We start from the raw sequence: 24332 nt of genomic DNA on the forward strand, positions 1-24332 counted from the left end.
TCCTCCTATTCCTGGGGTCAGCCATCATGCTCAACTGACCTCTTATTCTAGGGCTCACCCATTTCTCTCCACCCCACTGTGACTACTCTAGTTCAGACCTCTTTCACCATGCACTTGGGAATTGCAGTTGCTAGCTCTAACTGGCATCCATGCCAGCTCCTTTATCTATTCTGTAATCAAAATATCTACACTGTAGCCAGTGTAGAGATTAAATTTATAAAATGTAAATGTAATCATGTCAGGCCCCTACTTAAACCTTTCAAATGTTCCCCTACTCTCCTACAGGATATAGTTCAAACTTTGGCTTTAGCATGGTTTATAAAGCTTCGCCATGATCTGGCTCCTGTCCATCACAGCCTTACTTCTTCATAAGTTGAACTCTTTTTTATTCCTTGAAGAGAGGATGCTCTTGTATCTCCAGGTCTTGTTAAAAAAAAAATTCAGGAGCTCCTGGTGTGGTGCAACAGGATCAAGATTGGTGGCATCTTGGGAGTGCTGGGACGCAGGTTCTTCTATCCCTTGGCCGGCACAGTGGGTTAAGGACCCAATGTTGCCCCAGCTGTGGCTTAGGTCACAACTGCGGCTTGCATCTGATCCCCGGCTTGGGAACTCCATAAGGAGAGTGGTGGCCTAAAAACAAAACAAAACAAAAATTCAAACGAGTAAATTTGAAGATATAATTGGCTTTATTCAACAATTCGTGAATCAGGCAGCATCCCATCTAGTTTAAAAACAAAAACAGGCACTCTGAAGGACTGTTGAAAATGGATGACTTTAATAGAAAGGAGGGCAGGATGAGGTTATTAGCAAAAAGAAAGAAAGGAATGGTCACCTACCGTTAGGGGGAATGATAGGGGTTTTTAATCTTGCAGATTACCTCACTAGGGCAGACTAGGAAATTCCAGACTGGTTAGTTTAAAATTCTACTCCATCAGTTCCCGCTGTGGCACAGTGGGTTAAGGATTCGGGGTTGCTGTAGCTGTGGAATAGGTCACAGCTGTGGCTCATATTTTATCCCTGGCTGGGGAACTTCTATATAACGTGGGTGCAGCCAAGAAAGGAAAAAAAGAAAAATCCACTCTAGGTGAAGCTGAAACTTCGATTAAGTTAGGTACTAATTCTTGGTGAGATTTAGCAGAAGTGATTCCATTTGGGGTTTGTTTCTTTTTTTCTTTGTGATTTTTTTTTTTTTTTTTTAGGACCGCACCTACAGCATATGGAAATTCCCAGGCTAGTGGTCGAATTGGAGCTACAGCTGCGGTCCTAAGTCACAGCCACAGCAACTTGGTATATCAGCGGCGACAGCGACCTACCCCGCAGCTCTAGGCGATGTCGGATCCTTAACCTACTGAGCGAGACCATAGTCAGGTTCTTAACCCGCTGAGCCACAACCGGAACTCTGGGGCTTGTTTCTTTTTAACAGTCTCCGGGACTTTAACAGTCTCCTCTTTACACCTTCCTCTTTACCCATCCTGCAGGTCACACCCCTCGCTCCCACTCCCTCTAGGTTAAGCTCTCCTGTTCTTCGTGTCCACAGCCCACGTACACCCTACTGTATAATTCATCACACTGCATTCCATCTATAGGCACCGAACCCTCTGAGGACAGCGCCTGCCTCTGGCTTGTTCGTCGCAGAGTCTCCAGCACCTAGGACAGGGCCTGGCGCGAAGTAGGTGCGCAGCGAATAGAGACTGCGGGAGAGAACGGACGCTTGCGGGCGGTTGTCCTTTGGAAAGCAGCGCTAAGTGGCGGAGAACCCGTGGTTTCTCTGTTGGGGAAGGGCTTGGCGGACCCGCTCGATGTTAAGGTGGGGAACGCCAAGCTCACCTCTTCACCCAGCCTAGCCTACACCACAGTACGCGGCGCTCCGCCCCTTCCGGCCCGGCGAAACCGGAAGTAGAGGCGAGGGTTTCCCATGAGGCTTCGCGGGGCGCCTATTCAAACTGCTCGGAGAGGAGGGAGGAGGTCGTGATGGCGGCCCCGGAGCCGGAAGTGCAGTCTCCGGTCGCAGTCTCTGGTAAGGCGTGGGGTCCGGAGCTCCAGGAGTCTTAGGGACCTGTTTTCGCCCCGCCGCCGCTCCCTCCAGTCAGTTAGCCCTGGCCCTTTCTCTAGCTCGTCTTCCTTGTCCGGGTTTCCAAGCATCCCTCCCAGTTCTGATCCGGCCCCATTGACTGTGTCGCCCCCACGGCCCTTGATCCCAGTGGCTTACCCCACTGCGTCTTCGCGGCGGGTTCTGGACCCTGTCTAACTACACTCTCCGCTCTTTTTCCTAGATCAGGGCCTCCACTTTTTGAGCAGAGCCCCAGTCATTGCCTCCGAAATCCTCCGCTCGTCCCGTTTAAATCCCGTCATCTCTTAAAACCTCTTAGGCGAGGGATCCGGAATCTCTCCGCCACCGCCCACAGGGGAGTTTGCGGAGATACTGTGAATTGTCAGGGTGTCACCTCCGCGGTGGTAGCTGATGTCGCCGCAAGAGAATGAGAAGACTGGTTTTGGCCTTTTAAGTTTTTCATTTTTCTCTTTTATCTCTCCGTGCCCCAACTAGATTTGGAGTGGTGTGAGAAGTCCGAGGAAACCCACGACCCCCAGATAGAACTACTTGAGACTACTTCTGCCCAAGAACCTCCCAACCCTTCGGAGCCCTTTCGTCCCAGAGACTGCATGGTGCCAGTGGTGTTTCCTGGGCCTGTGAGCCAGGAAGGCTGCTGTCGGTTTACTTGTGAACTTCTAAAGCATATCATGTACCAACGCCAGCAACTCCCTCTGCCCTATGAACAGCTTAAGCACTTCTACCGAAAACCTTCTCCCCAGGTAGGCTTTGGGAGAAAATTTGTGGGGAGACTATGGCTATTAGATGGTAGGGAGTTAAAAAGGGGGTCTAAGGAATCCTCAGGGCCTGTCAGCCTAAGTAAGCGATGTTTCTCAGTCCCTTTTGCCTGCTCTGGGATTGATAGTCTAACTCTTCCTGCTTTTCCTCTTGTTTTCTTTTTCTGAAATCCCTACTGTGTTTTGCATTTGGGCTTCATGAAATAATCTTTTTTTTTTTTTTTTTTCTTTATAGGGCCACACCTGTGGCATATGGAAGTTACTGGGCTAGGGGTTGAATCAGAACTGCAGCTGCTGGCCTACCCAACAGCCACAGCAAGGCCAGATCCCAGCCTCATCCACGACCTATCCTGCAGCTCGAGGCAACACCACATCCTCAACACACTGAGCAAGGCCAGGGATGGAACCCGCATCCTCATGGATACTAGTCAGATTCTTAACCTGCTGAGTCACTCCATCTCTGGATATTTTTGTGTTCTCCTCTGTCCTTTGCAATGTCTCTGTTTCTTCCAGACTCCTTTCCCTATTCGTTTGTTTTGATTTTCATGTTAGAGGCTTTCATTTGATGTCTGATGAATAGTTAAGAATAAGTCATTAGGAGTTTGCTTTGTGGCTTAGCAGGTTATGAACCCAACTAGTGTCAGTGAGGATGTAGGTTCCATCCCTGGCCTTGCTCAGTAGGTTAAGGATCCGGCATTGCCGTGAGCTGTGGTGTAGGCTCAGAGCCCTTGTTGCTGTGGCTGTGGCTGGCAGCTGTAGCTCTGATTCAGCCCCTAGCCTGGGAACTTCCATATGCCAGGGGTGTGGTGAGGGGGGGGGGGGGCTCTAGGTTCATGGCTGGACCTGTGAGCTAGCTGATAGGCTTTGAGGACATTGAGTGGGAACATAGTGATAGTGATAACAGGAAACAGGATTATTTGGCCTAATAAAGGTGATTCTGGAGTTTGTCTTCCAGTTAAACATGGGAAATTGAACATATGCTTATTTGTGCTCCCATCTGAAATACTACTAAATGAAAGAATAAGGAAGGAGAGAGAGCAAGAGAGAGAAAGATCTAAAACATTCTGTCTGGGTGGAGGAAATTGGCAGGCAGTCTAAGGATCATTGCACAGGTTTTTACTCAGTCCCCATGTGTTCACTCTTTTCTGTGTTGCTTAAATCAACAAGCCCTGGGCCTTTCTGGGCTTCTGCAGTGTGAGTCTGTTTGCTTCTCAGGGGAGTCCCCTCTGGCAGCACTTGGTAGTCAATGCTCTTGAACTCTTCCATCTCCTTTCTATCTTCCAAGAATTTGTTGCCTTTGGCCAGTTGTCTCTTTTCCAATTCTGGTTGCCCTTGGGAGTCCTCTTTGTCTCCCCCGCCTCCATCCCACCTTCCCTCCCGTGTTTCCTTCCTCCTTCTTTCCTTCAATTTGCCCTGTTTAACTGGAAGATGAACTTCAGAAGCACCTTTATTTATTAGACCAAATGATCCTCATCCTTCTTATCACAGCACAGCAAAAATTTGCCACCTGCCATGCCCCCAACATCTTTTGAGTATTTTAGTTGCTTATTTCTGGATGCCGTCCTGCTTCAGGACAGTCTTTGCTGTTCTAAGTGTGGGAGAATTATGGTTATGTACAAAGAATATATTTTCCTTTTTGAGACATTGTCGTCTGATAAAACCCAGTCTTGGCTCTGGCAGTTCACTGAACTGGAAACCCAATCCCATAAGTCTGTTCTATCCCAGCAGGATTCTTCAGAGATCATTAGCTTTCCCTAACTTGTAGGACTTCTCTGTCACCGTTCTTTGTCCTCACAGGCAGAGGACATGGTGAAGAAGAAGCCTCGGGCCACTGCTGAGGCAAGCAACAGGAAATGCCAACAAACCCTGGTGGAACTGGAGAGTGTCCTCAGCCACTTGGAGGGTCTCTTTGCCCGGACGCTAGTACCACGCGTGCTGATCCTCCTGGGGGGCAATGCCCTCAGTCCCAAGGAGTTCTATGAGCTTGACTTGTCCCGCTTGGCCCCGAACAGCATGGACCCGAGCCTGAGCACAGCAGCCTGTTTGCGCCGCCTCTTCCGGGCCATTTTCATGGCTGACGCCTTTAGTGAGCTGCAGGTTCCTCCACTTATGGGCACTATTGTCATGGCCCAGGGTCACCGTGACTGTGGAGAAGATTGGTTCCGACCTAAGCTCAACTACAGAGTGCCCAGCCGGGGCCACAAACTGACTGTGACCCTGTCCTGTGGCCGACCTGCCATCCCAACCACAGCCTGGGAGGATTATATTTGGTTCCAGGCACCAGTGACATTGAAGGGCTTCCACGAGTGAATGGGATCGCTTCTTAATTGTCAACACAGTGGCTAAATTATCTTTCCCCCACAGCACCAAGTCAGCCCATCCCTTGCTTGAAGCTGGTTCCTTCCTGGTGAGAGGAGGGTTCTATCCTGGCTGCCTGCTTCCCTTCCTCAGACTTCCCGGTGGGCTCATGGTCTGCCTGGGGCAGTGATGATCATCACTGAACATGCATCTCTTTGAATCAAAGGCTGATCTCCCCAGAGGGTGCTGTGGGTCAGGGGTTTCTTTTTGGGGTTGGAAAGCAAAACATGTGCACACAGACAGACACCCCTGTGGAGGAGACCCTCTTTTGCTTTTTGCTGTGGCTTTTCGGAATCTTTAACAGAGACATAATGTGAATGTGACTCATGAACTTAAATCTAAAATGAATGGATTCCTATTCAGTTTTCCTTGAAGACTCTTTTGGCCTAAAGAGCCTTTTTCAGGCTTAAGGCTAGAGTGTTTTGTCTTTCCCCTTGGCCTCATATGCTCTGGGCTTCCAGAATTTTTTTTTTTTACTATTGGTTATTTCTCTTCATCAGCTCCAACCTAATCTGGGAAGTTAAGGGATGTGGCCAAGGTTCTGTAACACTTTGCTATGAGAGCTGGGACTAGCGTCCTCATCAGCTAACTCCTAGCCTGATGGTCCTTCCTTGCCACATACTGGTTTTTGTGATCCTTAGAGCTTGTGCGCCTAAAGCAGAGGTCACACTGGGGAAGGAGGCTGAGAAAAGAAAACCGAGCTGGTGTTTGCAAAGCCTGATTGAACCATGGGCCAAGATGCCAGGACTGCTCTGTAGGATCACCTCCCTGAGGCCAGATGTCCTTTCTGGAATTCTGCCCAGCCTGTCTCCATTGCACTTGTGTGGTGGCTGCGGGTAGTTACTGTTGGCAATATTGTCCTTAGGCAGATCCCACCTCCTGCCTGTGGCTGTTCCTCCTCAGCTGCATCTCTGGCTTGCCCGTCCTGATCCTTGTTGTTGTCCTCCTGGGCTTGATGCTCTCCTCACTACTCAATATTGATGCTCTTTGTCCCTGAGAACACCTGGTAATTTCTTTTCTTGGAAGCAAGTTGAAGACAGAACCCTCACTCTGCTGGTATTGGAGATTGGTGTGTGTGTGTGTGTGTGTAAATGGGGACAATATATACTATTTTTTATGTTTTAAGAATGTTTTTATGTTTCAAGAAAACATAAAAAAATAGTTTATATTTTATCATAGATTTTAAGCACTTTACATGCATTATCTGATAACCTTGCAAAGATTGTGTTCTTGTCCTCATTTTATAGATGAGGCTTGGGGAGATTAAATAACTTGCATTAAGTGTTAAAACCTGAATTCAGACCCTGTCTAGCTGGTTCCAGATGCTGAGTGCTTTACACTGTGCTGTATGTCCTGTGTGCTATGACTCTGAAATTATTAAAACAGGGTTTGCCCTGTTGAAGGTAGCAGCATTGCAAAGCTGCAGGAATTCCCTCTCTGGCTTCAGATTGTGTTTCCCAACATGGAACCTGCTATTTATTGGTGCTAAGTAAATATGGAATCAATGCAGACAAAAGGTTTTGAGTTCTTTTCTGAGCTGACCACATGAAGCATTCCACCAGCTGGAATTTCTGCTGTTTTTCTGTCTGATGATAACTTACAGAGGGAGTTCCTGTCGTGGCTAAGCAGAAACGACTCTGACTAGGAACCATGAGATTGTGGGTTCGATCCCTGGTCTTGCTCAGTGCGTTAAGGATCTGGCGTTGCTGTGAACTGTGGTGTATAGGTCACAGATGCAGCTCGGGATCCTGCGTTGCTATGGCTGTGGTGTAGGCTGGCAGCCACAGCTCTGATTTGACCCCTAGCCTGGGAACCTCCATATGCCTCTGGTGTGGCCCTAAAAAGCAAAAAAATAAATAAATGTAAAAAAAAAAACTTACAGAGAGGAACAGGGCTTATCTCCCACTTGGGATGGGATAGGCTGAGGGGTATGTGTAAAGGAAGGGAGAGTTTTGAACAAGGTTGTTATAAATTGTTTTGAGATGGAAGACACACTAAGCCAAGTCAGCTCCCTTAAGTACTAATTTTAAAAGCCTTCATAAACATCTAGACAAAGTAATTTATCCGGGTAATTTAGACACATCTGTCTCTCGGCTTAGCAATGGGGCCCAGGTCATTCTGATTCATGAGTCCTCTCCAAAGGAATCCAGATCAGTTAATTGAGCAATAAATCTCATCTCTTTTCCTGACAACAAGCCTGCTGAGGCACCTGTTTATCCCTTTGACCTTGGCTGGGCCCTCCAGAGGTCGATGTGAGGAAAGAGTCTCTAGCCCAGGGAGTGAAGAGCCCCTGCTGCAGTGGAGTTCTGGCCTTTTATCTGTTGCTACCATTCGAGCCTAAAAGCAGTTGTGGGGCCCGAGATAGGTAAATGTAGGTGGTAGGGAAGGTATAGTTAATGTTGTGAATGAAAGTGCTGGTGGGAAAGTCTGGTCTGTAAAGTCATCCTGTGGTACCCCTCTTTGCCCCCCTCCTTTCCCAGGTGTGGCCTGTGTCTTGCCCCGCTGCCTAGGTCTCTGCCCTTTAGGTGGAAGAGCCCTATGGAAGGGAGAAATAGACATCAGTGAAGACTGAAGAGTGGAATGGATGGACCTGAGTCTGTAAGACTGGGCTTTGAGGGGAATTAATTGCCTTAGAATCCTAGAGCCAAGAGCACCTCACATTCTTTTCTTTTCTTTTTTAATTTTAGTATTTTCTTATTAAGTATTTTAAAACCATGTGCACTCCAACAGTATCTCAGTAATCATGTCTAAGGAGTTGTAGATATAGATTATCCACTTGTTTTACATTTAGAAAATGAGGAAATTTAAGTGTCTTGCCCAAGGTCACCCAGAAAAAAATAATAATAACAACTTTTTTTGAAGTACTTAACATATACAAACACACAATTAAAATGCAGCAGAACTCTATGAATTATCAGCATTTATAAATGGGGATATTTAGAACAAAGTGATTAAGTACCTTTTCCAAAACCAAGTCACTAGTAAGTGATGGATAGAATTAAATTTCCAGTAACCCTAATTTCAAAGCCTATGATATAAACCAACCAAATTCTTTTTCTTTTCTTCATAGCTAATTCTGAGGCCAAAAAAGGACGTGACTGGTATGAAGTGATACACCTAGTCCCACTGTTGTATTATTTTTCTTCCCAAGGCCCCATTGCATGTACAGTGTGGACTCAGTAAGTGTCCACTGGCTGGAAGGGCTTAGGGAAGGCAAACTTATCCCTGGATTTGGGCAAATTGGGACCTTCCACTAAGCCTACCTATTTTGTGGGGGGTGGGGGTGGGGAACAAACCCACGCCGTTGCCGTAACAACTGAACACATCCAGTCACCTACCCCGGAAAGGAAGCAGGAGGGGACTAGCTTAACCAGGCTTTTCCAAAGGGCTTCCTGGGAAAGCTGGCTGGAGGCCGCAGGTGGAATCCTGCTTCCGGTCTGCCCGAGGGGCGGGGCTTTGGGTCTCTGTGGACGCGCTTCTCCTAGCAACCTGCGGGCGTTGAGCGGGGAGGCTTGTGCGATGGACTCGGAAAGCCTCCTGCTATCGCTGGAGCTGGCGTCGGGCAGTGGGCAGGGTCTCAGCCCAGACCGTCGGGCCTCTCTGCTCACCTCCCTTACGCTGGTTAAACGCGACTACCGTTTCGATCGGGTCCTTTTCTGGGGCCGCATCCTCGGCCTCATCGCTGATTACTACATCGCGCAGGGCCTGAGCGAGGACCAGCTTGCACCTCGCAAGACCCTATACAGGTGGAGGCTGCAGGGGAATACGAGGGGAAGGCCGCGGGCCAACGGGGCGGGAAGGGGTGGGCAAGGTCTGAAAGGGCGGGGCCCTGGGAGAACTTAGAGACTGGTAGGTTTATAATAGAGGCTGGGCAAGAGGAAAGTTCCCGAAGAATGGAGACCCAGAGTAAAAGCAATGTGTGAGCCTGGTGTGGCCCTGACTTTTCAGAATTCAGCTGGGAGACAGGTCAGAAGCCTGGGGTGGGAGGACATGGTGTGGGGCTCTTTGGAAGCAGGTCCCGAAGCACCTTCCGTGCAGGTGTTGGCTCACAGCAGGAGGGGCTCTAGGAAGTAGTGAACAAATGGTGAATGGAACAGAAAGGGTTTAGAACTGGAGAAAATGCCTTGGACACCATCGTACTGGATCCTCCAGCCTCTTTTTGACCACCCCCCACCCTGCAACGTTGATGGGGAGCTCACCATCTTACAAAGCAGTCCATTCAGGCCGCAGGAGGTTGAAGATGTCATTTACCTACTCACGCATGAATCCAACATTGTTTGGATCCTGTGCTAGACTTGAGGTTACAAAGATGGCTCAGTCTCACTCCTGTCTCCAAGTTAGTCACATCCTAGGGAGGGAGACTGAGGTGTAACCCAGCAATTACAGCCAAGTGTGTTAAACTAGGACAAAGGGGCGGGCGTTCTCCTAGAGAGCAATTAAATAGGATTACTGAGGGAGTGACTTCTTTGAGATCTGAGAGATGATTAGGAGTTCTCCAGGAAGGTGTGGGGGAAAGCCATGCCAGTTAGAGGGAACAGTTCTGCAAACTTGTTGGCTGGAGCTGGCTTGGAGTGTTTGGGAGAACAGTGGGTAGGCAGACATGGCAGTGACAGCCTAGGGTTTTATATAGAACTGGATGGAGAGCCCAGGGGGTTTGAACTTGTCCTGAGGGCCTTTCAGCAGGAAGAGTCTGCTCAGACCTGTGTGGGCAGCGTGGTCTGGAAGTGGGTGTTTGGTTGCAGTGCCCAGATGAGGGGGACTTGAAGGGAGGAGATAGCTGAGGGAATGGATCAGAAGGGAGGGACTGGAAATATTTCAGTGGTAGAAGTACTGGGATTTGTGACTGAATGGGAGAAGGTGAAGAGGAGGTCAAGATTGACCCTTCCTTTTAGCTTAGGCAGCGGGGTTAGTGCTGTAATGTGAGGTACCTGGGGGCAGGGTGGCAAGGAGGCATATTAAAGTACAGGTCCGAGAACAATTTGGACTGAAGATAGAGATTTTAGATAGACTCATTTTATTTTTTTGAGACTCATTCTGTAAATTTTATTGATCTAGACAAAGGGAATTCAGTGCTAAAGAAGTCCTTGTCTTCACAGAATTTTTTTTGTCTTTTTTTTTGTCTTTTTTGTCTTTTCTAGGGCCACTCCTGCGGCATATGGAGGTTCCCAGGCTAGGGGTCGAATCAGAGCTGTAGCCGCCGGCCTACGCCAGAGTCACAGCAATGAGGGATCCGAGCTGCGTCTGTGACCTACACCACAGCTCACGGCAACACCGGATCCTCAACCCACTGAGCGGGGCCAGGGACCAAACCCACAACCTCATGGTTCCTAGTCGGATTCGTTAACCACTGTGCCACAACAGGAACTCCTTCACAGAATTTATATGTATAAATTTTTTTTGCTTTTCAGGGCTGCACTCGTGGCATATGGAGTCTAATCGGACTAGGGGTCTAATCGGAGCTGCAGCTGTCAGCCTACAGCACAGCCACAGCAGTGGAGGATCTGAGCCTCATCTGAGACCTATACCACAGCTCACAGCAACACCAGATCCTTATCTCACTGGGCGAGGTCAGGAATGGAACCCGAATCCTCATGGATACTGGTTGGGTTCGTTGACCACTGAGCCAGGATGGGAACTCCGAGGTAACCTTTGAGAAGAGACCTGAAGCAACCAAGAGAGTGGGCTGTGTGTTTATATGAGGGAAAGGCATTCCAGGCAAGTGCAGTGGAACCTCGTGGAGGCTCACGTGGCTGGAGAGGAGTGAGTGAGGGCGAACATGGCAGCACATGAGAGGGGCCAACACGTTGTGCAGGGCCCTGTGGGGCACTGTAGGGACTTGGCTCAATGGGAAGTCATTGGAAGCTTCTGCACAGAGACACAATCTGGCTTAGGTTGTAGCACTTGGGTGGGGACAAGGCTGAAGTGGGGGCAGGTGTGGACATGGGGAAACCAGTGAGGAAGCTACTGCAGTATCTGGGCAAGAGTAGGTGGTAGCTGGGATGATGTGGAAGCAGTGAGGGGATGAGAGGCAGGTGGACTCTGGACATCAGCTGGGGAGGAGCTGGGTTCTGGGAGTGGGTAGTGAGATAGCAGAGAGAAAAGGGGTGAGAATTGATCCCTGGGAATATTCAGGGCACTGGAGTGGGGAAAAGGGAGATGTCAAAAGAAACAGAAATGGAAACACATCTGTTGGCTTTTGGGTCTCAGGTGACCTCCTTCTGAGCAATTTCTTGGGGTGTCAGGAGCAGAATCATGGTGCATTGTTGGAAGAGTGAAAGCAAAGGGGAGGAGGTGCTCCCAAAGGGCAAATTATTCTAGATCAGCGCTGGGGAAGAGGAGGGAGGGACAGGAAAGGTGCATGTGCTGAGGAGCATGGGTTTGAGGGCTGTCGTTTCAGAAAGCTGGGTGGAAGTTCCGGTTGTAACTCAGTGGATTAAGAACCCGACTAGTTTGGAGTTCCTGTCGTGGCTCAGTGGTTAAGGAATCCGACTAGGAACCATGAGGTTAGGGGTTCAATCCCTGGCCTTGCTCAGTAGGTTAAGGATCCAGCGTTGCCGTGAGCTGTGGTATAGGTTGCAGACACAGCTTGGATCCCCTGTTGCTGTGGCTCTGGTGTAGGCCAGTGGCTACGGCTCCAATTCGACCTCCAGCCTGGGAAACTCCATATGCCGTGGGACCCTAGAAAAGGCAAAAAGACAGAAAGACAAAAAAAAAAAAAAAAGAACCCGACTACTATCTGTGAGGATGAGGGTTCAGTCCCTGGCCTCGATCAGTAGGTGAAGGATCTGGCATTGCTGTAAGCTGCTGTGTCGGTTGCAGATGCAGGTCGGATCCCACATTGCTATGACTGTGGTGTAGGCTCCACCTGCAGCTCCAATTCGACCCCTGGCCTGGAAACTTCCATGTGCTGCAGTTGCAGGCAGGCAGGAAGTTAGGAAGGGAGAAAGAGAAAGAAAGGGTGTTTTTATGTTGTGAAGGACCCAGTAGAGAGAGGAGGGAGGACTCATGAGCAGGGGGCGGGCAGGGGATGCAGGCCCTGCGTGGATGAGGGAAGAGTGAGAAGACATCCCCCACCTGGCAGGCAGGACATGGGAAGGAAGGGTCTGGGCTGGCAATGTCCCTCAGGACCTGGAGGAGGAGAGCACCTTGAGCCTGAGCTGGGCTTTCCTGGGCCGTGGGGGTGATGGCTGTGCTTTTGGGGCTGTGCTGAGTGTGAATTTGGGGCTCGCCAGAGCAGAGGCACTTGCAGTTGAGGAAAGTTCACCTCCCAGAAGCTCACCCACGATCTCACAGTCCAGATATCTAGGAAGAAACCCTTGGCATCTCTTGGCACATCGAAACTTTTAAAAAGCCAAGGTGAATTTACATCACAGATGGGGTGGGGCACACCCCAGCCACTCAGGGGGCAGGTGTGACTGCCAGTGGCTTTTCTTGGGCCTCACCCCTGGGGAGATGGGAGGTGGAAGGGGAGTCACGGGGATGTTGTTGGCAGCCTGAACTGCATGGAGTGGAGCCTCTTGCCCCCCGCCACCGAGGAGATGGTGACACAGACATCCGTGGTGAAAGGCCGCTTCATGGGGGACCCCTCGCATGAGTATGAGCACACTGAGCTGCAGAAGGTGAACGAGGGCGAGAAGGTCTTTGAAGAAGAAGTAGTGGTGAGTGAAGACAGGAGGAGGAGGGGGCCTGCGTGCAAAAGGCCTGGGCCACCCAAGCCCAGCCCAGCTGACATGGCGGCTCCGGCAACTGTTACCCTTACTGCCCCCGTGGCCAGCCTGGCCTGGAGTGCTAGGTGTTTGAGGCCCCATGCCACTGTGCCCGTCATCACTTCATTCTCACAGCTCTGGGAAGTTAGTTGGTACATTACCAGGTGGTAGAGGAGGACCCTGAAGTGTAGAGAGAGAGGTTAAGTGACCTGCCTGGGGTTACACAGCTCCTGAGCCGTGACAGGGTGGGGAGGGGGTGGGCGGCTCTTGTGGAAGCTGGGAAGAAGGGGGTCTGTGCTGCACCTGCGGTAAGGGGTGTGCGTAGGTGCTTATATTTTTGTATAAATTTTAATTTTACTAGATAATACATTTACATGGTTCAAAATTCAAAGGTACGAAAAGAATATATACTAAAGTTTCTCTCCCACCTTGTCCACCAGAATATAATGTTCTATATGAGTGTGTGTGTCCAAATCTTTGTGTGTGTGTGTGTCAAATCTTTTTTTGTTGTTGTTGTCTTTTTTGTCTTTTTAGGGCTACACCCACAGTACATGGAGGTTCCCAGACTAGGGGTCTAATTGGAGCTGCTGTGGCCTACACCACAGCCACAGCAACACGGGATCCGAGCCACATCTGTGACCTACACCATAGCTCATGGCAACGCCGGATCCTTAACCCACTGAGCAAGGTGAGGGATAGAACCCGCAACCTCATGGTTCCTAGTAGGATTCGTTTTTGCTGTGCCACAATGGGAACTCCGTGTGTCCAGATCTTTGTGTGAGTGTGTGTGTGAGTGTGTGTGTGTGTGTCCAATTTTGCTACTCAGAGTGTAGTCTGGATCAGAAGCATCACAGCCCTGGGAGTTAGAAATGTGGAATCTTGGGCCGGCATCAGGGTCTGAATTTTAACACATTCCAAGGAGATTCAAATACACATTAAAGTTTAAGAAGCTTTGTTTTGAGAGACATCTTATGTGATTACAAACCTCAGCCATTACCGCTCCCCAGGATATTCCCTTGCTGTCTTCAAAAACAATCCAAACCAGGAGTTCCCGTCATGGTGCAGTGGTTAACGAACCTGACTAGGAATCATGAGGTTTCAGGTTCGATCCCTGGCCTCGCTCAGTGGGTTAAGGATCCGGCATTGCCGTGAGCTGTGGTGTGGGTCGCAGACTCGGCTCAGATCCCGAGTTGCTGTGGCTGTGGTGTAGGACTGCGGCTGTAGCTCTGACTCAACCTGCAGCCTGGGAACCTCCATGTGCTGTGGGTGTGGCCCTAGAAAAGACAAAAACAAAAAAACCCCAAAAAACCCAAACAACAACAACAAAAACAAACCAAACCAAATGGTAGCATGTTACACAGTTTTAAAGCACATTGCTTTTTTTTTTTTTCCCACCCCAACAATATATTTTGGAGATATTTCTATATCACTACCTTGAAGAGCCTCCCCATTCTTTCTTTCTTTTTTTTTTTTTTTGGCTGTGCTTGCAGCACATGGAAATTCCTTGGCCAGGGATTGAACCTGCACCACAAACTGCTGCAATGACAACGGTGGATCCTTAACCTGCTCCACCACAGGGGGACTTCAAGCCTCCCCGTTCTTTCTGGCTTTGTGTGAACATACCATATTTCACAGGTGTCTTATTCATGGAAATGTTGGTTTCCAAGTTTTAGCTCTGATCAATGGTACCCCAATAAACGATCCTGTACCTGTGTCGTTTCCCATGGGTGCGCTGGATCCGAAGGACCAACTGCTAGAAATGGGACTGCGAGGACAAAAAATAACCAGCCCAAATTTTGAACCTAGACAAACCCGGGATTCAAAACTCAGCCTCTGCACTTGAACCCAAGTGATGCCAAGTCCAGGTCTAGGCCTGTGATGCTTCAGCTGCAGCCCTTGCCCACTTGACAAACTTAACCTCCCTTCAGCTGTATTTTCTGTAGAATCAGGATTATTTTATTTACTTCACAGGCTTGTGCAGATTGAATGAGGTGACACATTTAAAGCTCCTGCCCTGGATGCTCATTAAGTATTAGTTTCCATCTCTTTGTAAACAATTCTAGTCAGCAGCCCATGGGAATGGGTGGCTGAGTGACTGGGGAGATCCTGGTGACATGTTTTCCCTGCCAAGTGCTGCTTTTCCCAAACATCTCTCTGAAGTCTGTTTGTTCAGGGTTGCCCTTGACATTGATTATAACCAAATTTCATCAGCATAAAAATGTTATGGTATAGGGTGGTGCTTGAGAAACAATGTTAAGAGCAGAATAGGAAACCATATAAACTATAACTCAGGAGTTCCCTGGTGGCCCAGCGGTTAAGGATCTGGCATTGTCAGTGCTGTGGTGCATGATCTCTGGCCCAGCAACTTCTGCCTACTGTGGGCATGGCCAAAACAAACAAACAACTGTAACTCTAATCTTCCTTTGAATAATAGGCATAGGAGTTCCTGTCGTGGCTCAGTGGTTACAAAATCTGACTAGGAACCATGAGGTTGCGGGTTCGATCCCTAGCCTTGCTTGGTTAAGGATCTGGCATTGCTGTGAGCTGTGGTGTAGGTTGCAGACGTGGCTCAGATCCCGTGTTGCTGTGGCTCTGGTGTAGGCCGGCGGGTACAGCTCCGATTTGACCCCTAGCCTGGGAACCTCCATATGTTGTGGGAGCGGCCCTAGAAAAGGCAAAAAGGCAAATAATAATAATAATAATAATAGGCATAAAAAAATAGAAGAATGTATGTCAACATGTGAATACCTTTAGGAAGTAGAATTAAAAATGGTTTTAATTCTCGTAGGTATATTACAAAATATTTCTCTATTACCTGAATATTCCTCCGTGAGCCTGTTAGCTTTTGTATTTAAAAAGGCAAAGTAAGCAACATTAAAATATGATAGGATAGTATGTTTCTGGAAGGATACATAAGAACCATTAATGGTGAAGGCAATGGGTGGCCAGGGTTGAGCTGGGAGAGACTGCTTTTTTTTTTTTTTCAATTTTATTTTTTATTTAAAAAATTTTTCTTTTTCTTTTCAGGGCCTACCTGCGGCATATGGAAGTTCCCCGGGCTAGGGGTCGAATTGGAGCTGCATCTGCCAGCCTACATCACAGCCACAGCAACATGGGATCTGAGCCGTGTCTGTGACTTACACCACAGCTCATGGCCATGCTGGATCCTTAACCCACTGAGCGAGGCCAGAGATCGAACCTGCATCTTCATGGATACTAGTCAGGTTCTTTACCCGCTGGGCCACATTGGGAACTCCTTTTTTCAGTTTTCAATACTGCACTCACCACCAGCATATATTACCAATATAAGAAAGGAACAGAGGGAGGGAAGGCGAGGGCGCAACTTCTATGATTTCCACGGACCTGGCATCTACACTGTGGTGACCCAGGTCACGTGGTCATGCCAAGGGCCCTGGCACAGCCCTGGCAGGATGTCATCTCCTGGTCCTCAGGTCCAGATCAAGGAAGAGACCCGTTTGGTGTCCATCATTGATCAGATCGACAAGGCTGTGGCCGTCATCCCCCGAGGCGCCCTCTTTAAGACCCCCTTTGGACCCATCCATGTCAATCGGACCTTTGAAGGTGAGCTCTCCGGGGGCCTCTCTCCAGGCCAGAAGGTGACTCTTCCTGAGTGTAGTCAGACACATGTCTTGGAGTCCAGGGAAACCCTCCTACTTTCTCAGAGAAGCAGAACTGTGGCCACAGCGCTTGGAGGGTGTGCCCAACAGCCTGGCATCAGTGCTCGGCACAGGTACTTAGTCACTGGGCTCTGTCTCTTCTCTGCCCAAGGGTGGGAGAGCCTCTGGCCACCTGGGTCCAGGGCTTTGTGTGGAGCTGGGCTCCCCATGCTTTCACTCTCTCCTCTTCCGTGTTCTCTCCTTAATGCAGGATCTGAGCCAAGCTCAGGCTGAGAGAACACTGCTCCCTTTCGGCCCTTCAGTTCCCCGTCAGTAGCTGAATCCTCTGCAAGAACCTTGTGGTCCCCAGTCACAGAGGAAGGGGGCAGTGGGGCTCGGGGCTGACCTTCCTTTCCACCCACTGCCTCTTTGTAGGACTGTCCTTATCTGAAGCCAAGAAGCTCAGTTCCTACTTCCACTTCCGGGAGCCTGTTGAGCTGAAGAACAAGACCTTGCTTGAGAAGGCCGACCTGGACCCTTCCCTGGACTTCATGGACTCCTTGGAGCATGACATTCCCAAAGGTAAGAGCCTGTTATGTGGAGGATGTTGGATCTGCTGCCAGGTCAGAGCAGTGGGCCATGCCACCTGTCCTCTCCTCTGAGAGGAGGGGGGGACAAGGGCCTGGGTGGGCGCTGGGGGTTCACTGTGGGGCCCTGAGGGGGGCGCTTCCCCACGGCTCAGTACAAGGCTCAGCTCAGCAAGCAGTTGGTGTTTGTGGACAAAAGGATTGATTGTCTTCCATATGCTTCCACAGCCAGGAAGTCTCTCGGTGTCTCTTGATTTTCATATCCATCTTGAATAGAGGCAAGTTGGGAATCTCCCCTGAAAATATTTCTGAAAACATCCCTGAAAGTACTAGCTGTACAAACATCTCTGCAGTTGGTTTTGGGGTTAGATCCAGTGCTTGGTGCTCAGTGAGTGGGTGCTGACTGACTGGCCCACCTGCTAAGGAAACGAGTTCTGTACATTTTTTTTGGGGGGGGGGTGTCTTTAGGGCTGCACCCATGGCATATGGAAGTTCCCAGGCTAGGAGTCAAATTAGAGCTGTAGCTTCCAGCCTACACCACAGCTACAGCAACACCAAATCCAAGCCATGTTTGTGACTTACACTACAGCTCACGGCAAAGCTGGATCTTTAACCCACTGAACTAGGCCAGGGATCGAACCTGCATCCTCATGGATACTCGTGGCATTTGTTACCACTGGCCACGACAGGAACTCTCAGTTCTGTACATTTGCCCCCTGCTATGTGTGCTGTACTTTAAAATCTTAAAATGTTCAACTTCAGAGCCTTCCTGTGCTTCAGGGCCCACCTGGCTCAGGCAGACAGCTGGCAGTTGGCGGGGCCACAGAGACCCCATTTCCTTCCCCTGGGCTCCACCAGTAGAGCCAAACGTGTCCTGGGAAGATGCAGTTGCTTGGCTGCTGCATCGAAGGCCAGGTGCCAGGCTTGGGGCGTTTTGGGGGGCCAGACCCAAGGCACTGACTTGGCAGCCCTGCCTCTCTCCCTCCCCTTGCTTGGTGTTCTGAGAACTGGAGGGAATCTGTTGTTGACGATGGCAAAGATAATAATAATAACAGCTCATAAAAGCAGTGACACTGCTTACTGTGTGCCAGGCACAGTGCTCAGTCCTTCCCACACCTTTTCTCATTTTAATCTTCACAGCTGACCAGTGAGGTAGACACTATTATTATCCCCATTTTACAGATGAAGAAACAGGCTCAGAGAGTTAAACGCAAGGACACAGTGTTACAATGTTAGGCTCCAGGGCTCTGGCCTTAACTGGGGTCAAGTAGATGGTCTTTCAATCTAAGTGGACAGTGGGACCGACAGGACAGTGGTCACCATCCCTGCTAGAGGGAAGCACTTCAGAGGAGCAGTGAGCAACCCAGTTGGGCTGGAACTCGGGGCGGCAGGTGAGATGGCAGCAGTGGCTGAAGGTAAGGGCTCTTGAACCAGAAAGTCTGGGTTGAGGTCCTGAATCTGCCATCTACTAGCTGGGTGACCTCAGGCAAGTCCTTGAATTTCTTGTGCCTCAATCTCTAAAAGGGGACTAATGATATCTTCTACCTCATTGGGTTGTTATGAGAATTAAATGAGTTAACACACATACAAAACATTTAAAATAACACACAGTGAATAAGGACTCAAATAAAAGTACTTATGATTATCTTTTCTTTTTTTAGTTGCCCTCTGGTATACGGAGTTCCCGGGCCAGGGATCAAATCTGAGCCATAGTTGGGACCTAAGCTGAAGCTGTGGCAATGCGGATCCTTAACCCACTGTGCCAACCAGGGATCAAACCTGCATCCCAGTGCCCCCAAAATGCCGCTGATCCTGTTGCACCACAGTGGGAACTCCAAAAATTAATAATTATTACTGATAATTTAAAAATAATTGGGAGTTCTCATCGTGGCTCAGCAGTAACCATGAGGTTGTGGGTTCCATCCCTGGCCTCACTCAGTGGATTAAGGATCTGGCGTTGCCATGAGCTGTGGTGTAGTTTGCAGACGCGGCTTGGATCCCGCGCTGCTGTGGCTGTGGTGTAGGCTGGCAGCTACAGCTCCGATTTGACCCATAGCCTGGGAACCTCCATAATGCCGTGGGAGCAGCCCTAAAAAAGCAAAAAGAAAAAAAAAATTGGAGTTCCTGTTATGGCTCAGCGGTAACGAACCTGACCATAAGGACACAGGTTTGATCTCTGGCCTCACTCAGTGGGTTAAGGATCCAGCATTGCCACATAGGTCGCAGATGCAGCTTGGATCTGGTGTTGCTGTGGCTGTGGTGTAGGCTGGCAGCTGCAGCTCCGACTAGCCTGGGAACTTCCATATGCTGCAGGTGTGGCCCTTAAAATTGAAAAAATTGCTCATATTATTTTTAGTGGCAAAAAGGCCTTAGAGTTGGGTTGGACTGGCCTAGGAGGGCCTAGAAGGCCAGGGGGTAGGAGGCCTAGACCAAGGCAGTATGAGCTACTGGTGGCTTGTGAGCAGGTCTGTGATAATAAGGCAGTACTGCAGGGAAGGATGGAGAAGGGGCAAGTCAGGGATCTGAAGGCCCTTTCAGAGTTACTGCAGTGCCCCAGGAGCTCAGCCCAGGGCCCAGGTGGGTGAGGCCTGCCGGCAAGGAATGGCTACTCTGACCTCTGCCACACGGGGGCGCTAGAGTCAAGCTCCCTGAGCATAGAAAGGGGGTCCTGGGACTGTGAGAAAGATGAAGATGGTTTATAGAGGATGGAGCATTTCTCATCCATCAGACACACTTTCCAGACTCCCATTACCTCCTCCAGCTCTGCGCTCCCAGACTGGCTAGCAGCTGGAGGGAGCCAGGAACGCTGTGGTGGTGGGACCCAGTGCTGGGGGCTGAGTGGTGGGCCAAGAAAATCCTCTTAGTGCTCCTAGTCTGCAGGCAGCAGTGCCCCCCGCTCCCTGATTCAGGGTGGGGCTGGAAAACTCTGCCTTATCTTTCTCACCTACATCGGATGCTCCCGGCCAGAGGATGTGACACTCCCTCCACTGTGCCCAGTGACTGGGGATAACACAGGGGCACCTCCTCCTCCTCGGAGCCTCACCCTCTGTGCAGTGTGAAGGGCCTGGAGGGTGCTGGGGCCTTTTCAGCTGTGACCAAAGCTGACCAGATGGGATGTGGGGGCCCAGCAAAGTCTCTATAAGGGAACCCCATCTTCCCTGTCTGTCCTGCCGTTGGGGTAAAGGGGACACAGGAAGCAGCTGTCCTGATGCAAAGGGGAATGTAAGATCTGGAGTTTGGGGGTCTTTCTCAAGGATGCTGGAGCCAGTTGACAAGTGGACTCATCAGGCTCCTGGAGGAACAGGATCTGGGCCTGGGAGGTGGGTGGGTTGCAGTGGCCTGGGTCCCTGGACATCTTGCCCTAACAGTGGGTCTTAGTGTTGAAGGGTCAAGCAGTGATTGAACATCCTAGTCCTCTCCTGCATGTTGCTTTGTCCTTAGTGCTGGAGCCTGAGGAGCTGAGAGCTCCTGGCATCCCCTGTGTGGGGGCCTGAGCGGAGGAATGCTCCTGGCCTGAACTTGGGAAACTGCACAGCTTCTGGGCCTCCAGCTCCCTTCCTCACAGAGCCACCACCAGAGAGCCTCCAGGAAGTCAGGCCCAGCCTTTTCTCATGGTGGCTTGGTGGGGGCCATGGTGTGGGGGCGAAAACGTGGGTGGTCGGGGGAGAACAGACACTGGCTTTGCTCCCAGACTCCCTTCCTTAACTGTAGGTGAAAGAGCAGGAGCTATGGGGCTGGAGGGGCTGGGCTGCGCAGCAGGGTCAAACTCCTAAGGCAGATTCCCCTGGAACACCAGCACTGACTGGAGGGGTAGAACTGGGGAGTGTTTTTTGCCCAACGGGACTGCTGTTTCCTTTCTGGGTAAGGTGCCTCACAAACGAAGTCACCTGGATGTCCTGGGAAGTGGGCGGGGTGTAGGGCAGACCACCTGTCCTTGCTCCACGCCTGATCTCAGGACCTGCTGGGCCGCTAGAGCTCCAGCACAATGCCCAGCTCAGGCAGCAGAGGGCAGCCAGGGGCCCGCCTGCCTGGAGAGCGGCCTTTAGATCGCGGTGGTTGGGAAGAGGTGGCAGACAGGGGAAACAGTCTGGAGAGGGGTGGAGAACACGGTGTTGTCTGTGTGTGTGCGTGTGCATGCCCGCAGGTGGTGCCTCCTGCGCAGCTCCATGGCAGCCGGGCTGACAGGTGCTCAGCCTTCTGGAGCATGGGACCTGGCCCTGCCCACCAATAAGACTGGGCACTCTTTCACCTGTGTCCCTGTCTCCACCACGCCCCTTCCCAGATCCTGTGGCCCTGGTGTTGGGGGAGTGGCTGCCTTGAGAAGGGACCCATGGTCATTGGTGTGTGTGTGTCAGGCTGTGCAGTGCTGGTCTGAGGAGCAGGTTTAAGCCATCCGCTGTCCCTGGATGGCCCAGAACCCCAGCCTGGTCCACTGTCCTCCTCAAACTTAATCTCATAGCTTTGCTGCCTTGCTTCCTGGAGGGCAGGAGAATGTAACTATGATGAGGCCCCCCCACCCCCAGCCTGAGGCTGCCTTCCCCACGAGCAAGGTGGGTGAGACCCCCAGGGCCCAGGAAACCCAGGACTTCCTGCTGATGCAGGAGGCTCCCTTCCTGGTTTACCAGTTCGTATCCCACCACATCCTCAAAAATGAGTGGAGAAGAGTGACTGCCCTGGGCTGCGAGCTGAAACCCAAGGTTGCAGGAGGCTGCTTCCTTGCCAGCAGTTGCAATCAGAGGGTGAAGGTGACAGCAAGTGCCTGGCTTCCCAGGTAGATGCTATGTGACCCCTGGCACATTGAGTCTGTTTCCTGGGTGACAAGTGGGCCAGGGACAAGGAGAGGATAGGAGTGTGACAGGAATGCAAGGGAAGGAGGAGGCAGTGTTGCTGGCTGCCCGGCCCCTCACATGCCGCTCCTGCACCCTGCCAGCACCCTGGGCCTGCTTGGCACTGTCCCCATCCTGGTGAGGGCACTGTATCTCTCTGGCATCACCACCACTTCCTCCTTGTTCTTAGCTGCGCTGGGGGAAGCGCTTGCTGATGAGCCTAGGCCCCTCACCTACTGGATGCCAGAGATGGCCAAACCCTGGGTGGGCAGGCTGGTGCCAGGGGAGGCCAGGACCCTACCCTTGCCCAGGGTATAAGGTGCTGGCAACAGGGCACTGCCAACAGTGGTCTGGGTTGGGGGACTCTAGGATCCCAGTTCTCCAGGGCAGAACTCAGCCTAGGGAGGCCGCAAGATGCCCACCCCTGGTGGGCAGGGCCTGACCTTTTGCAGTTCCAGGGGGCTGTGTGACCACTGGCTCCAGGGGCAGGGAGGGACTCCCCAGATGACGCGCTGGGCACTGGCAGAGGAAGTGAGGGGGCTGTTATCCGGGGTCTGTGCTTCTGGCCAAAGGCTGAACGCAGTGCGCTGGGAACACTTTGTCCTGTCACACCCCCTCTCCTGCTACCCCCAGGCAATCTGTTTTCTGGAATGAGTGACTACAAAAGCAACAAGCTAAGGCCTCTAGAACTCTTTAGGCAGGTCTAGGAGGTAGAGGACTGCAGGTACCCAGAGAGGAAAGCTGTGGAAGCTGGGGAAATGCCCCACTTCTCCGAGCAGGAAATATCCCCGCCCCCCAACTTGGGCAGTGCCCCAGCCAGAGCTCTGGGAATACATGAACCACCTTCTTTCTTCCGGATGCTGCCTGGTCTGCCCTGAGCGGGCCTGGAGGAGCAGGGTCAGGCCCCCACAGTGCCCCTTCTGCTTTACCGTCTCGTGCATGGGTGGTAACACTTGGTAGAGCACAGTGCTGAGGTGGCCTCTGGGCGACCTCTCCCTAAGCAAGCAGGGCTGAGTGGCCATCAGGGCCGGGGTGCCTGGCGGTCAGGTCTCTTGGATGCAGGGTGGCCCCCTGTGGGTGGGGCCTGAGCTATGAGGCTGCTGGGTGTGGAGTAACCAGGGTTGGGCCGTGGCTGGAGGAGGCCTGGGGGCATTGGGAGCCAGGCAGCCGGGCTGAGCTGGCAGCTGATGAAGGCCTGGGCGCAGCTCTCAATGCATCACTGGCTGGTCCAGCACCAAAACCTTCAAAGCGTTTGCCTTTCTGGCAGGGCCTGGAGCAGAGCTGTGGCTGGGCCGGGAGAGGCCCAGTGCACAGGGGAATAGAAGCTCCAGATCTGCATCCAGAGGCGATTTTCCCATGCTCCTTCCTCCCACACAGCGGCTCCCTCCCTTGGTTCTGGAGCTGGATCAGGCCCTTCCCGCCAAGTCCTCATGGCTGCACAACTCAGCCCCAGGTTGGGCTGCTCCCGTCTGGGGAGCAAGAACCAGGGCAGAACCCAGGACGGACAAAGGCTCATTAGCTGCAGCTCCAGGCCTCTCCTGCCCAATATGGCTTCCAGTCCACCAGCTGCCAGAAGGGGCTGACACGGCCGCACTTCTCTATAAGTCTGGTCGGGTCTCATCCATCGCAGAGCAGAGGCGGCTGGGCCTGGGGGACAGCAAAATGCAAACAGGGGCAAAGTGCCCCAGGACTGAAGGCCACTGGTGAGCACCCTTAGTGCAGGAGGAGGAGCCTGGGGGGCCTCCCACAGCCCAGCCCTGACAGACTGTGGATTCAGCTCCCTCCCCCACGCAACCTTTCACTAGACTTGCTGACAGGAACAAAACTGACTGCTTTGAGTTGCACCTCTTTTCCTTCCCTTCGCCCTCCCTCTGGAAGTGGTTTTAATGAGCAGTGAAACGCTCAAAGGAGGTCAGGGAGTGAAGCACCGGGGGAATTAAATTTTATTCCCTTTTCCCTGTGGAACCTTAATGCCCAGGCCTGGCTGCCCGAAGCTCAGGGCCTCTGCACGCCCTGCAGGGCTCCGGCTCCACGGTGCCCAGGCCTGTCTCCTGTCGCCTCCCCGCCAGGGTCCTGGAGCATCCAGACGGAGCGGGGCAACGCCCTGGTGGTGCTGCGCAGCTTGCTCTGGCCCGGCCTCACCTTCTACCATGCTCCCCGCACTAAGAACTGCGGCTACATCTACGTGGGCACTGGCGAGAAGAACATGGACCTGCCCTTCATGCTGTAGGGGGGCCACCCCCGGCAGTGAGAATGTAGAGCCTATAAAGTATCTTCATAAAGTCCGGCGAACTGGGTCCGTTCTGTGCTGCTGCTTTCCCTCATCTCCGCCTCCATCTGGTGTCCAGGCTGAGCAGAGGCCCAGCTCCACAGTGAGGGGCAGCGGGGACGACTGGGGAGGTGACAGCTGGG

General features: G+C 51.5%; 2 protein-coding genes across 3 annotated transcripts; both read left to right on the plus strand.

The window, feature by feature from the left end:
- The first annotated feature begins 1551 nt into the window (after positions 1-1551).
- Positions 1552-6181, plus strand: MAD2L1BP (MAD2L1 binding protein). The gene is made up of 3 exons (XM_047794605.1): positions 1552-2017; positions 2546-2811; positions 4624-6181. Exons 1-3 carry the CDS (start codon positions 1972-1974, stop codon positions 5134-5136), a joined length of 825 nt encoding a protein of 274 aa, XP_047650561.1. The 5' UTR covers positions 1552-1971; the 3' UTR covers positions 5137-6181.
- Positions 6182-8149: 1968 nt separating this feature from the next.
- On the plus strand, positions 8150-24217 carry RSPH9 (radial spoke head component 9). Of its 2 annotated transcripts, none has more exons than XM_047794604.1 (5): positions 8150-8930; positions 12677-12842; positions 16343-16472; positions 16943-17089; positions 17323-17568. In XM_047794604.1, the coding sequence occupies exons 1-5, from the start codon at positions 8704-8706 to the stop codon at positions 17346-17348; spliced, it is 696 nt and encodes a 231-aa protein (XP_047650560.1). In that variant the 5' UTR covers positions 8150-8703; the 3' UTR covers positions 17349-17568. The 2 variants fall into 2 exon arrangements, with proteins under 2 accessions (XP_047650560.1, XP_047650559.1); XM_047794603.1 differs by lacking the exon at positions 17323-17568 and adding an exon at positions 23990-24217 and having other exon boundaries at positions 8467-8930.
- Positions 24218-24332: the final 115 nt, after the last annotated feature.

Source organism: Phacochoerus africanus, chromosome 9, assembly GCF_016906955.1.
Source record: "Phacochoerus africanus isolate WHEZ1 chromosome 9, ROS_Pafr_v1, whole genome shotgun sequence".
NCBI lineage: Eukaryota > Metazoa > Chordata > Mammalia > Artiodactyla > Suidae > Phacochoerus > Phacochoerus africanus.